This window comes from Rhagoletis zephyria, unplaced genomic scaffold (assembly GCF_001687245.7).
Source record: "Rhagoletis zephyria isolate East Lansing unplaced genomic scaffold, Rhagoletis_zephyria_1.1 Rzeph_scaffold_00200, whole genome shotgun sequence".
Lineage (NCBI taxonomy): Eukaryota > Metazoa > Arthropoda > Insecta > Diptera > Tephritidae > Rhagoletis > Rhagoletis zephyria.
Genome location: NW_016157284.1, coordinates 134,906 through 150,377, shown reverse-complemented (window position 1 = coordinate 150,377; position 15,472 = coordinate 134,906). Strand labels below are relative to the sequence as shown.

The 15,472-nt window shown below is 34.4% G+C and overlaps 1 protein-coding gene across 1 annotated transcript in view; it reads right to left on the bottom strand.

The window, feature by feature from the left end:
• stac (C2 and C2B_Munc13-like domain-containing protein staccato) overlaps window positions 1-15,472 on the bottom strand; it is a 251,953-nt gene that overhangs the window by 122,097 nt on the left and 114,384 nt on the right. The window contains exons 7-8 of the mRNA XM_017609205.1: window positions 5,398-5,553; window positions 4,974-5,339 (exon numbers count right to left, since the gene is read on the bottom strand). Of these exons, the coding sequence (XP_017464694.1) occupies window positions 4,974-5,339; window positions 5,398-5,553 (522 nt within the window). The remainder of the gene's footprint in view (window positions 1-4,973; window positions 5,340-5,397; window positions 5,554-15,472) is intronic.

Here is a 15,472-nt window from a genome sequence, read left to right as displayed (position 1 = left end):
TAGACCTCCAATCTCTTCAACTTTCATCCAAACCCTTAGAGTTCGCGCACAATCTTACTAATCTTACTATAGCCGTGATAGCAGCATACGGTAGGACAGCTGTATATCTTGGGTGTTATTGAATGAAATGCAATAATAATTTTTTGGCACTGCAGGTGTTTTTATTTAGGTTAAAATATCTCAAATAAATTATATAATAGAATAAATACTATCTAATTTCTTACGAATAATAACTCAATAATGATTTAACAGAATTTTTTTAATATTTCAAAGTATCTATTAACATAAATGCATTTTCCAATACAATTATCAAACATTTGATTTTCGATAAAGTTTCGGGTTTTACTTTAAGGCATTTATTGTCATTGCAAAAGCTAAGTGAACTGGAAACTGATAAGCACCTACCATTGATATGTTTGCATACCAAATTTCAATTTTATGTGACTTATGGTTCCGAAGTTATGGCTGATTAAAAATTTGCAGGCCTACGGGAGGTGCTACGCCCCTCGCAAAATTGACACCATATTTGCAAACAAAACCATACCTATAACCTTCCCGGGGTAAAAACAAATAAGTGTGCAAAGTTTCGTGCGATTCCGAGTAGAGGTTCAAAAGTTATAAGACATTCACATTTGTATATATAAACTGTGAAAAGTTTTACATTGTCACGGTTTTCAGCATTTTTCAACAATTTCTGTTGAAAATACGTAGCATAGTGATAGAGAATTTGACTTTGCCAACTTTTATACAAACATTTTTTTCGTACGACGCAACGCTTAGATCACGACCGGGAACGTGCCAAACATAGCGATGTCAGGGAAGCGGCGTAGAATTCATTTCAGCATCACGTCAACTGGTACAGTACGACGACGAAAATTTTATAGGATGGATTAAAAAGATTAAGGTCTTAAAATGATCACATAGACACCCCTCATGAAAAACAGTGTCACCTTTTGAAAAATTTAAGATGGCGTCTAAACTAACCGTAAATTAGATTTTGCTTTACAGCTTTTACGTCACCGAAGAACCGAACACTAAAAAAGAAAAAGTAAAAGCAGGTTCTTATGTTTTTGAAGTTGCTGATTACGAACCTAGAGCATGATTTAAAAAATCGATAATGGTGAATCCAATGTGGCGGCCAAAAAGTTAATATTGATTCGGTTCGGGTTCTTGGGGCTGCTTATTACGAATCTAAGGTGGGGTTAAAAAATTCAAAATGGAGGACTCAATATGGCAAAATAAATCGTACAAAAGTTGTGGAGAATAAAATTCTCTACAACTTTGGAGTTTCAACATGCTACGTATTTTTAACAGAAATTGTTGAAAAATGGCGAAAACCGTGACAATGTAAAATTTTTGCGCAGCTTTTGCGAATTATTTAAAAAGAAAGTGTTTTTTAACCCATAACAACAAAGTAGCAGACCCGGCGAACTTCGTCCCGCCCAAAATTAGGTTTTTAATTTAAACATTTTGGTCCAACATTTTCTCCAACAATCCACATTTACGATTCAAACTTTTTTTATTGCCAACCGGAATCTGTAACCAAAACTTCAAAAATCAGTACAGCCGATCTCGAGCTTTGCGAACGGAAAAAAAACCGCTTTCAAAATATATATTAGTATAGATGTGGGAAATTAAATTCTCTACAATTTTGTATAAAACCATTTTTTATGAAAAATGCAAAATAAGCTTGCAAATCGCAAAAAAACAAAAATCCAAGATGGCGGAATTTGGCCATATAAAATTTAAAGGCAAGACTGTGAATACATGATCTACTGCATCAAAAACCCGATGTTACGATCTTTTTTGAGAAAAAGGCTAATTTTACTGGGCTAACATGTTGTTTTTAAAATGGGGTGAAAAATAGTTAAGCTGTTAATAGCCAACTGCATCAAGTACAAGCATAACGGTTGTTTTTAAATAAATTGAAGGTTTAGGAACTATACTGAACCTATTTTCATGTTGTACTCGACCATAGCTACAACCAACAGTAGGTTTTGTTTCCGGTGTATTTCGTGACTTTTTTTGTAGCACCGTGCTATTATTGAACAAGGATTCTTAGATATTAGTGTGAAATTAAATTTTTTAATTTTCGGTATTTCAAACACGATATTATCGATGCGATGAGGTTTTTCAATTTCGGCATTTCGATAAATGGAAAAGCGATATTTTTTAAAATATCAACAAGCCTCCAATAATGCTTAAAAGTGCTCCGAAATGGGAGGAAATATTCGTGAGTAGGCTTCTACGCCATTTTAAAAACAAGCCCAGAACTACTTCACCGAATTGCTGCAAGAGACAAATATTTTACCAAAAATGATGCCAACGCTGAAGATGGTGATGATGAAGTCTTCGAAGACGGGAACATGTGATCTTGGTGATAGTTAATTTAATTAGGATATGTATACTGAGGGACATAATGCATAGTAAAAATGAATACTTTATATTTGATTATCGTTTAAAAATATTCGTATTTAAAAATAATATTTTTATACCTAAATTTATTACGCACTTATTTGACTGTTGACGTCTGAGTACGGATATGTAAGTTTACATATACGTATGTATCAAGCATGCAGAGCGGTGACAATAAACACATTCATACATAGTACATGTTTATATGTACGTACAAATCGCGTGCTGTGGTTTTGATGGAAATTCAACATTTGAAAGTACATTTATATGTCTGGTAGAACTGTAAAACTATCGATAGTCATCCCATTCGATCTTTTTGATAGTTTGCATTGAAACTGTCGATACTATCGAGAGTATCGGATAATTTTAAAACGTATTGACGAAGCTTTTTATATAAACTTTTTCGTTTTATTTAGTTCCTGAAGAATTAGCTAATTGTAACTTTGTCCTTTCTCTTCGATTCTTAAAATATTTTAAGCCGTTAATATAAAAACTATGAATTCCCAATCGTAGGAAAATAAAGGTAACTATAACCGTTGTATTACAAAAAACTTTCATCAGTCCAACTCCGGCTACGCCGCAGTAGTTTTGCATAGAAATCACTCCAAAATTTACTGAAAAGTCCATATTTCAAGCGTGTGCCGAACCGTACCCCGACCTCTACGTGATTATTTATCCATTCAAAGTATCAAACGGAAATACAAGAACCGCACCCTGACCTCTACATGATTATTTATCCATTTAAAGTATCAAACAGAAATACAAGAATCTCGAAAGTTTGACTAACCCTGGCTTATATCATTACTTTCTCCCATCGACGCAGAATCACTAACACCATAGTATGGTTGCAAAAAGATATTCAAACTAGTTTTTTCAAATTTATTTACACCCGATTTACATGATTCAAGTACTTTAAAGCAATTCTGGTTCAGTTTCTTTTGTGTTTTATATTTGCTTTTATACGCTTACATTTTTTTGGATTTCAGTTTCTGGTTCTTTAAATCGGAAACAACGAAAATGTCAATAGCAAAGCAAGAAACTTGAAGCCACTTGACAGTACAGACGCATATGTACTCTTCCCTTTTCTTCTCAACCTCTCTCTTCCACTAGCAAGCAGAATTGAATTCAATACTTGAACCGTGTAAAACCCGGTAACAGGTAAAAAATAGTGTGTATAAGCAAATCGATGTTTCCAAACTCCCATTTTCAAAAATAAAGAAACTTAACTTTAAAGCTGACTTTATATTTCTGTGTTCATATGGAACAGTAGCTTATGTCGAAAGGCTGGCTTTAGTATAATGCGGCATTCGCAGCAATAGTGCAAAAAATAGAACTATTCGATAGTATCGATAGTACCATCGATAGTTTTACAGCTCTAATGTCTGACTGTAGCTGTGTGCGCAAAGATGCTTGCCACAATTCGTTGATATCCAGAGATGGTTTGAATTCCACTGCAAGCAACAAGCAAATTAATTTTTTTTTTTGTTTTTATCTTGATTATTCACTCCATGGATGCTTTTTCACAACGAACGCGGTCATTTTAATATGCGCGTATTTGAATTGAATATTTGCCAATATACAGTACTTTCGTTAGAGTTTATAGTAAGATCAATTAAGTTTCTGTTTGATTTTAATATTCTTTCCCCTCAGTGTAGTCCTTTTATTGTGCTTATTTCATTCCTATATCCCGCGAAATTGTTTGCGATGAAGGAATGCTTAGGTATACATGCCACTACATACATACATACTTACAAACATGTGCAGTAAATATGGTCAGTAAAATGTTAATTATCTGAATCGACTAATGATTTAGTATCAACTTTTGTGAACTTCTAAACCGCACAACATATAACTATTGGTTTCAATAATTTTAAGCTATAATAAACAATTTTTTTATTTACTGGTCTTGAAAGAATTTTTTTTTGTATAGGTTAAAGCTTGTGGCATAGGGAGCAAAGTTCAGATTCCTCGTTGGAGACTCAAAAATTTAAATTAAAATCGATACTATTGTAGTCGAAGATATCACATATAAGTTTTAGTCCCGATTGAAGTCGGTTAAGGCATGTAGCACAGGGGTCAAAGTTCAGATTACCCTATGCAGACATTTTAACTGACTCCAATCGGGACCAAAATGTATATGTGTTGTCTTCGACTTTAGTACTATTGATTTTGGGTATTAAATGAAAAAAAATTTTAATTTTTTGAGTCCATAGAGGCATCTGGCCTTTGACCCATTTGCGACACGGCTTAATCGACTCCAATCGGGGCCAAAATTTATATGTGATATCCGCCACCATGGTATTACCGATTAAGGGGTGAGACTGAAAAAATCATTCATTTGATGCTAGAGATCACCCTCCTAGGGTTCACACTAAGCCAATGAGAAGCCTATCCATAGTCCATAACCGAAATTTAAAAAATCGGTACAGCGCTTTTCGAGAAAAAACGGGGTTAAAAATACATATATAGATATCATCATAATATTTATGATTCGCTTGGAAAATAGGAGCTTTTCTGTGGACCCAGCTTGCTGTTAATACTAAAATTACTTTACTCACATCTAAATTTAATTGTATGAGGTCGAACATTACAACCGATATTTCAGTCCAAATTGCATCTAATATCCGCTCGAAGTTTACTTCATTCAAAGTATCGTATAATGTTTCTAAGGATGTTTCCATATACATTAGGAGTTTTTCCATAGAATTAGAATCCTTATGTAAAACTTCAGCGCCTTCTGCTAAAAATCGTCTAATCGAAGGAGCCATGCGCCTGGCTACAATGTCAATAAGCTCAGAAATTTGGTTTCTTTGTGTATCTAAAGCATTGTCGATTAAACATTTTATTGTGGTAGCACAACGATCCGCGTCAAGATTCGTACGGAAATCAGATATTTTTTTAATGAGGTCCTCAGCACCCAACTCCTGTAAAAATTAATGTTACTAGTTAATATAATTTTGTAAAAATACGGAAAAATCAAACCTTAATGAACGCAGGCAAGCTTTGTCTAATATAATCGATGTTATTAATAGCAAAGCACCACTCTGTGGAAACAGTAAATAAATCGTCTTCTCTAGCTTGAGATTCAACATGCCGCGACATCCTTTTTGAATAAAATACACAGCAGCGACAAACATCCTATAAAAAATGTATATTGAATATATGAAGTTCTAAGTGAAAAAACATATCGTCACTAGACACGAATAAAGGCGCGAGCTCAAACGTTGACCGCGAGAAAAGGCGCATAAAAAAACTTCAGCGAAGAAAGACTCTTAACAAAGTTGACGGCGAAGAAAGACGCGTTAAAATATTTTACGGCGAAGAAGGACGCGTAAACTTATTTTTGCGGTCAACTATGTTTGCGGTTGTAATAGTATGTACATTCCGTAAAGACTTTTTGGCGAATAATGCTGAAGTGACAGTCCTTGGCCGTGTATAAATCTATGGTTACGCGTCTTTCTTCGCCGTCAACTAGGTTACGCGTCTTTCTCCGCCGAAGTTTTTATTAAGCGCCTTTTTTCGTACAATTTTTTTTATGCGTCTTTTTTCGCCGTCGAAACACTAGCGCGCCTTTACTCGTCTCTAGTGACGATATGGTAAAATCAAAATATGTATGTATATTCAACAACATTGAAGGACTTCGACTGTATTCTCCTTAGAAAGTATGGAATTCCACATCGTATTGAAAAAGTTTGTGTATTTACATTTTTTGCACGGTGGAAATGTGATAAGAAGTTAGTTCCACTTAATGACATTAATAGCCATGCTAAAAAAAATGCTTCTTGTAATAACCCGGAAACCTACTAAATTCGTATAAAATATTAGTTAAAACAATTGCCAAATTTATTGAAAATTCAATTAACAACGTAAAACATCTGTCTCCAACAGCTTCTCAATTATCTTTATATCATCGTATATACTTCCAAGTATGGAATCCTATGCCCCTTTTTGTCTATTCCCTTTCTAACAGCGGACGTGCCTGCCAAACTGAAAAGCATGATGGCGGCAGTATTTGACAGGCACGTTCGACGATGTGAACGGAAATGAAAGGTAAGAAATGGAAGATGGATGACATGAGAATGAAAGAATTATAAAATAGCAGAATGTCGAACCAAAACGAATTTCAAAAATCTGACAATGCGAATGACGTCAAAATGAAAGAAATGCAAAATAGTGAAATGTCGAAACAGAAGAAATAGATGACAGACCCGTGTTCAAGGGTTTCGTGTAACAAAGAGTTGTTGTGTTGCGCCATTCAATATTAAAAAAAATTCAATGTGGTTAAATACGCTTTTTTATTAAGTTGAAAAAACTACATACATATTTCGCCAGCCAAAAAGTGTATAAATAAATATATAGCATCTTGCTATAAGATTTATTTATAAAAACGGTATATGCTTATGGCCTTATTCATAAAAAATTGAATAGATTTAAAGAGCTCTATACAGCAACANTTTTTGCGGTCAACTATGTTTGCGGTTGTAATAGTATGTACATTCCGTAAAGACTTTTTGGCGAATAATGCTGAAGTGACAGTCCTTGGCCGTGTATAAATCTATGGTTACGCGTCTTTCTTCGCCGTCAACTAGGTTACGCGTCTTTCTCCGCCGAAGTTTTTATTAAGCGCCTTTTTTCGTACAATTTTTTTATGCGTCTTTTTTCGCCGTGGAAACACTAGCGCGCCTTTACTCGTCTCTAGTGACGATATGGTAAAATCAAAATATGTATGTATATTCAACAACATTGAAGGACTTCGACTGTATTCTCCTTAGAAAGTATGGAATTCCACATCGTATTGAAAAAGTTTGTGTATTTACATTTTTTGCACGGTGGAAATGTGATAAGAAGTTAGTTCCACTTAATGACATTAATAGCCATGCTAAAAAAAATGCTTCTTGTAATAACCCGGAAACCTACTAAATTCGTATAAAATATTAGTTAAAACAATTGCCAAATTTATTGAAAATTCAATTAACAACGTAAAACATCTGTCTCCAACAGCTTCTCAATTATCTTTATATCATCGTATATACTTCCAAGTATGGAATCCTATGCCCCTTTTTGTCTATTCCCTTTCTAACAGCGGACGTGCCTGCCAAACTGAAAAGCATGATGGCGGCAGTATTTGACAGGCACGTTCGACGATGTGAACGGAAATGAAAGGTAAGAAATGGAAGATGGATGACATGAGAATGAAAGAATTATAAAATAGCAGAATGTCGAACCAAAACGAATTTCAAAAATCTGACAATGCGAATGACGTCAAAATGAAAGAAATGCAAAATAGTGAAATGTCGAAACAGAAGAAATAGATGACAGACCCGTGTTCAAGGGTTTCGTGTAACAAAGAGTTGTTGTGTTGCGCCATTCAATATTAAAAAAAATTCAATGTGGTTAAATACGCTTTTTTATTAAGTTGAAAAAACTACATACATATTTCGCCAGCCAAAAAGTGTATAAATAAATATATAGCATCTTGCTATAAGATTTATTTATAAAAACGGTATATGCTTATGGCCTTATTCATAAAAAATTAAATAGATTTAAAGAGCTCTATACAGCAACATTAAGGCTGCGTTTCTTTATACATTCCGGATAAACCCATTTCACAACCAGAATAAACAGAATGCCATTGAAATATACGTTTACATATCATCAGGAACGTTCTAAAGAATAAGTAAACAAAAAAGTTTATTCCAAACGTTCAGAATGAATAAAGAAATGCAGCCTAAAACAAATAGATTTGTTTACTTTTTAAGAATTTTCGTATAACATTTAACTTAACTTTTTGTGCACCCATCTCTTTTTCTGTATATTATTCTCAAATAATTCTTTTCCTTAATACTCATTTGACTGAGTTTCAATTACACCCAGTTAAAATCATGATAAAAACATTAGAAAGTAAAACCATTGTCTCAATTCGTCGGCCATGATTTTATTCTGACGTTTGCAAACATTTTAAAATCATATAAATTTGAAAATAAAAAAATGAAATTGTTCACAATTGTTGTTGTTTGAGATTAAAAATGAGAATGTGTGTGTGAGCTTGAATTCGAATTTTAAAATTATATTGCTGGCAAACGTCAGACTGTCTCAATGATTTTACCTTGTAATGTTCTTATCATGGTAAAAATCAAAATATTTTATAGATTTCCTCCTTCGCACACTTCTCGCAGTATTTTGTGGTTGAAATGACTTGATCGCCTGCAGAAACTAATCAATTTTTTTGCCAAAACCAAAGCAGACGGGAAGGAAAAATACGCGCTACTGCTCACTAAATTTGAAAAATCAAATTTTTGTTCAGTTAATTGTTATATTTTTCTTCGTTGTGGAAAATTTCCACATCATCACAGCAGCTGACTGTCAAACCGAAACCAGAAAAGATACCAGAACATTTACGGCGCAATCTTCTTTTCTATGACCATTGTACTGCTTCTTTGAATTTCTCAATTTTGACAATTCTGATCTAAAAGTAGACGAAACCTCAGAAACTTTAAATGCACTGCAATTCACTAATACCTACTTCCGCAAAAATCACCTTTTTAGTATTTTCCTTGTTAAAAGTTATTTTAAATCATATATTTTTATCGCCTTATTCATAAAAAAAAAAGTTTCAAAAAGCTTTTTAAATTGCCGTTTGCGAACATTTTTCAATTTATAAACCTTTTTTAAAGCTACTTTAGTTTTTTGAATAAGGCTATTCGAATTTAGCACAATTAAAACACGTTCCCTATCGAACAATTTATTATTACAATTCGACTTTGTTTACTTTTTATTACAGATATGTGATCGATGATATACGTTATTTGATTATATCTAACTCATACTACTTTTAATGCTAACCATATTCATTAAAATCATTTCCATTCGTAATGAAAGTATTTTACATACTTCTAGTCTAAATATATTTTTTAATATAAACTAGCTTTTTTAATTCTAAGATTAATCAACAATCTCAAGATTTATAAAAAATGTTTCTTCAAAAAATACGTTCCAAAGCATCCCTGCTGATATCATAATTCAAAAGCAAATTAGAATAGAAATTTTGATGCAAATACAAATTTATCACCTAACTTGTCCGTATGTCGCTCTGGAAAGAAATATATTTTAATTTACATGTTTTCTTAAAAATAAATGCAAATTTACATATANTGCTGATATCATAATTCAAAAGCAAATTAGAATAGAAATTTTGATGCAAAAGATTTTCCGTGGTATTCACCATACAAATTTATCACCTAACTTGTCCGTATGTCGCTCTGGAAAGAAATATATTTTAATTTACATGTTTTCTTAAAAATAAATGCAAATTTACATATATTTTCCACCGGCAGGCACGAATATGGTATTCAAAACAGAAACAATGACAACGAATTTTACACACATTGTTGTATTTTAGCGCAAAACGATAAGTTTCACAAATATTTTAAATTATTGCCTGGAACATACACATTTATCGTTATTATTGGAAATGCAAGACTTGGCATGCATTTTTAATTTCTTATTTAATCAATTTAAATGAATAAAAACACATTTTTCTAAAATATTTCTCAATTTACATTTTAAAGTTTTTTCTGAAACTTGAATGTAACTCTGTGCGGAGAATAAGGGAACTGAAAATCAGGTGATCCCAGCTGTTTTAAAATGTAAGCAAACAAAATGGCGCTTTCCATACTCCTAGGCCTATACAATGCTTTATATTTTCTTAATGACGAAATATTCTACGATAGTAATGATCAATAAAAACTCGATTCAATTAGTAGCATCGATAGGTCTCCACATCCCTCCAATGCTTTTTAACTTCAGAGTCAACCTCGGGTTAGGGACCTCCGGCTCCACCGGTTCCACCATGGATTCAAATCCCTGAAAACCATTAAGTGGCAAATCACCCTTATGCAAAGGTGCGTATTATCGTTAGACTTTGACGTCCTGGGAAGCTTCTTTAAATGACTGATGTTACTCCTGTAGACTTTATTATCCTTACGAATTGTGACATCGTTTCCTTTCCGCTCAACCACTTCAAATTCTTCCGCCCCAAACGTCGGTGTCAATTTGATTGGAAAAAATACGTTCTGCATTAGTACTCTACCTCCAATCTTTATATCGCTCTCTTTTGCTCTGCGATCTTTGTCTGCCTTCTGCCTTCCTTTTTCTTTATTAACGGCATCCATGTCTCTAGCCTCCCCATCTAAAATCTCCTCACTGACGTCAAAAATAGATGGCATTTTGTCTCGAATTACACGATTGAATAACAGCTCCGTTGGGGCTTTCCCAGTTGTTCCATGTGGTGTAACATTGTACATCAGCAGAAATTTTTGAATCTTGTTCTTGTTCCATTGCTATGTGCTATTCGCAGGCGCTTAACGATCGATCGATTCATATTTTCTACCTCACCATTTGCCTGTGGCCAGTATGGTGGAGACATTGGGCTTGTTCGAGTTGCAATCACAACAGCTATGTTGCACGATTTCTTAAAGTATCACGTTCGATGTGAAATTGTGGCAACATTGGCAAAAGCATCGCGTTCAAACTGTAAAAAATTCGGAAATTGTTGCGCCCGAAGTCAAGTAAATCGGCATCACAAATTTTTTGTTTGCATGATTGCTATAGAAGACGAAAGGTGAGCAAAATAGTTTATATTAAAATGTATTATTTTTAATTTATCAGAAACATATGCATTATTAACAATATTTGAGTTTATTGTATATTTCAGTGAAAACCTGAGCAGCACTTTAAATAAATTGCTAATACGGTGTCGGCTAGATATAGAGCCGGAATTCGTTGCAGGAAAAAAGAAAAAATCGGTCCTCTGGGGAAAAGTCCTGGGGAAAATGAAAGAGGTGAACCCTGAAATCACGCAGTCGAAAGAATAAGAAAGTTCCTGAACTTGCTGGCGTCATATAAAAGGATCAAAAAGCGGAACAACTCAACTGGGAGGGATGCCACAACATGGGATTTTTATGATGACTTCGATAATGTGTATGGCAGGCGACACTCCATTTAACCTCCAGAGCAAAATCTGCAGTCCTCTCTTCCAGGATTGAGTTAAATAAATGTTAATGAGAATGAGAGTGGTTCGGATGGAAGAGACTTTGAAACGAGTATTGCAAGCACACCAAGAAAACGCAGTAAGCCTTCAGCAAATGAAACACTTGTATTCTTCAAGGAAGAAGCTGCCAAAGAACAAAGGCGCCATGAGGAAGTATTGAAGTTGGAAAAAGAAAAATTGGAAATTGAAAAGGAGAAAATTAAAGCCATAGAGCAGTTGAGAAAAGTGTTACGAGATGAGGAAGCGGAACTGAGTGTCATATAACAAATATTTATTTGTTTTAAAATGTATCTGAATTGAATGTGACTTTATTTAATAACATAAACAGAGAATTTTTTTTTTGTTTAAAAAAAGTTTATCTGAAATGAATATGATCTCATTTAATATAGATTATTTAATAACCAATTTATGTAGTGCAAATATGTATATGCATACAAATGTAGACATAAAAAATAAAAATGAGTTCAATGTAACAAAAGGAAATGTGTGCATGTACATATGTAAATGAAAACCATTATGAAACAAATAACATCTTTAAATTATTTCTTTTTTCAACGCCTTCATTAGTGTGATTGATGTTTTCCGGTAATTCGATTTCTGGATTATTTCCATCCTCTAAATTTATAAACGTATTATCAACTTCGAAATTTGTTGTACTATTTCGTATTATAAAATTATGTAAAATTGAACAAGCTAACACGACTTTTGAAATATCTTTTTGAGATTTCACACCTATGTGATTTAAAATCTTAAACTTCTGCCTTAAAATTCCAAAGGCTTGCTCAATAAAAACGCGAGCAGAACTTAAATGGTAATTAAACTGCTTCTCTTCTCTTCACAAATGTCCAATATCTCTGTATGGAACCATTGTGTATTTGGAAAGATATGCTGAGTCTGCTAAAATTACAGCTTCTTTAGCTAGATGAATCTGTCCAGAAGCTATTCCTTTGTAAAGTGGGCTATTTTCCCACACGTTAGCAACGTGGCAGCAGCCCGGAAAGCCGATAAAAACATCCAAAAAACGAAAGGCGCTGTCATATATGGCCTAAAAATATGATACCAACTTATATGTGTGTGTTTATGTGGAAATGGGTTCCATCCAGGCACCCTACTACAAATGGAAAGGAGTTCATCCGGCTTTCTTGGAAATCTTCTATGATCTTGGTCTCCTGAGAAGCAGATGGCCAAGAAATCTCGTTTTTAAGCTTACATTTAGCTTCAACGGTTTTAAAAAAGAGTTTGTGGGCTGTTCATTTTCCAATACCAAATCTGTCAGAAAGTTCACGATAGGTGACCCTACTATTGCCCAGTTTCCATAATATTATGTGCAAGCTTTGCTCCAATGAGTACTTACCGGAAACATTTGAAAAAAATGGTTCGAGTTCAGTCTTCAATTTCTATAAATATACCTATTACAATTTTTTATTTCAAAATCAAAGTCACACAACTTACACTAAATGTTTCACGGGACATCCGAAAATGTGTAAAATTAATGTCATTTGGATACAATTTAATCGTTTTAAAAAAGTGAACCGTGTTCGTCAAAATTCTCCTCCCACACAATTCCTGTCTCATCCAATTACTTTTCTTTATGCGCTTCATTCTTCTTTTGCCATTATCATAAGAAAATTTCCGTCCGCTTCGAAATTATCCAGCAAAATATTTATAGAAAGCTCCATTGCAGTTGCACCAGGGTTGCAAACGACAATCAGAGCAGCAGTATTGCCGCTTTTATTACGTGCCTCGAACTGGCCTGTTATAATTTCAATGTTCTTGTCTGAACAGTAACTTTTGAATTCATCACTGACAAACTGACGACCGTTGTCAGTAGTTATGAATGTGGGTAGCCCAGTCTCGGGAAAACTTCATTTAGAAAATCAATTAAAGCGCTGGACGTAATTTTTTTCAAAAATTTTACCTCCTGATATCTGGAATAATAGTCAATGACCACAAATATAAAATCATGATTAGGCAATGGTACCAAAAGGTCCATTGCCAGGCATAACCATGGCCACTCCGGCAAAACACGACGGCTCATTGGCGCCGGGTGTGACGGACTTGACACCAGTAAACAGTCGCGGCAATTCTTAACATATTTCTCTACATCTCGATCAATTAAAGGCCACCATACCTTTGAACGTACGCGCCGCTTCATTACTATCTCTCCCAGATGGCCTTCATGTGCAATCGCTAAGACCCGTGTTCTTAATGGAAAAGGTATAACTATTTTGGTTCCTCTTAGTAGGATATTTCCCAAAGTACATAACTCAAGTCGAAATGCAAAAAACTTATTCGAAGTATTCAAATTCCATTAATTATCTTTCACATTTCCCACCGCTTCGATCAATTCCGGATCGCATTGATTCTGCTCTACGATTTCAAGAATCGAAAGAGCCCGCGGAATGGTTTCTCCAATTATCGAACAAATGCTGCTTTCAGATTGTTGATCGAATTATACAGAATTTTCAATTTTACACAACCTAGACAACGAGTCAGCAATATTATATTTTCCCGCCTGATAGATGATCTTAAATTTGAACGATCGAAAAAAATGAAATGAAAATCGTTTCTAAAGGCTTATGGTCTGTCACCAGTTCGAACTCAACGCCGGCTAAGTAATACACTGAACCAAAAATCCATCTCTGTATCTAAGAAAAACTTTCCTTACTTTAAGGACAAAAATTCTTCCGAATGAGTAAAAAATTCTCCCGAATGCGTAATTTTTCTTTGGAATGTGTAAGAACGTACACGAAAATATGGAACCGTGGATGTAATCTATCATTTTGAAGAAATGTTGGGCATGAAAAGAGGATAAAACTTCTTTAGTGCTGTTTCGTTCTCATTTTTCTTCATTTTGATTGCTGTTTTTCTTCAATTAAGAGAAGTTTTTTTTTTGAGTGTAGTAAAACCGTTCTACACCCCAAACTAATGCGAGAATTTCCTTCTCCGTTTGTGAATACCAGCGTTCGGTCTCCGATAAACTTTTGCTTGCAAAAGATATCACTTGCGGAACATCATTGTCAAATTGTAGTAAAACAGCGCTATTAAACGGGTGCGTCTCTTCGGATTAAAATACTATAAAGTGGGCATTTTAGTTAGCTGTTTCTTGAGCTTCTCAAAAGCATCGTTTTGACGTGGACCCCAGATGAACTTTGCGTCCTTTTTAGTCAAACCCCTGAGGGGTTCTGTTACGTCAGATAAATCTGGTATGAATTTCTTCCAAATACATTTTTCTTCGTTCATTAACACATTTGCTTCTTTAAAAACCTACAGCACATCCTTCAAGTTTTTGTCATGTTCGCTCTCCGTGCTCCCAAACACAATAACGTCATCCAAATAGTTAAAAACACACTTAATCCCTTTGACGTAATGAAAGTAGTTATTTCCCGACTCCCTTCGTCCAGTTCTAGCTGGTGATATGCATTCTTGAGATCCAGCTTTGAAAAATATCTAGCACCTTGAAGTTTAGTCATAAACAAGTCAAACGAAGGAAGCGGATAGTTTTCTCTTAAAATCGCCATATTGGCACACCGCATATCAATGCATAAACATATATCCCCATTTCCTTTGAATACGACTACCACCGGAGATAACCAAGGACTAGGGCCTACAACCGGCTCTATGATATCTTGACTTACTGCTTCATTTAACTTTCTTTGAATCTTTTCCTCTAAAGCAGATGGTACCCTCACAGGGGTTGTTGGACCGGCTTCACGGATTTATCAATTGACAATGAAATTTTAATGCCCTTAATTTTAGGAAATGTTTGGTGATCTTCAATGTGATTGACTCCACGGCCTAATTTCAGAACATAGCATATAGATAGATAGATAGATTCAGAAGATAGCAGTAACTTGACCTAGAAGTGATTGACCCCCATTCTCAATAACATAGAAGGTAGATATTAGATTCGAAACTAAATTCACTCCTATTACAGCCTCGAAAACAGCACTAATTTTGAGCGGTGCATACCCAGCATACGCTCGAAACTAATTTTCAGACTCATAA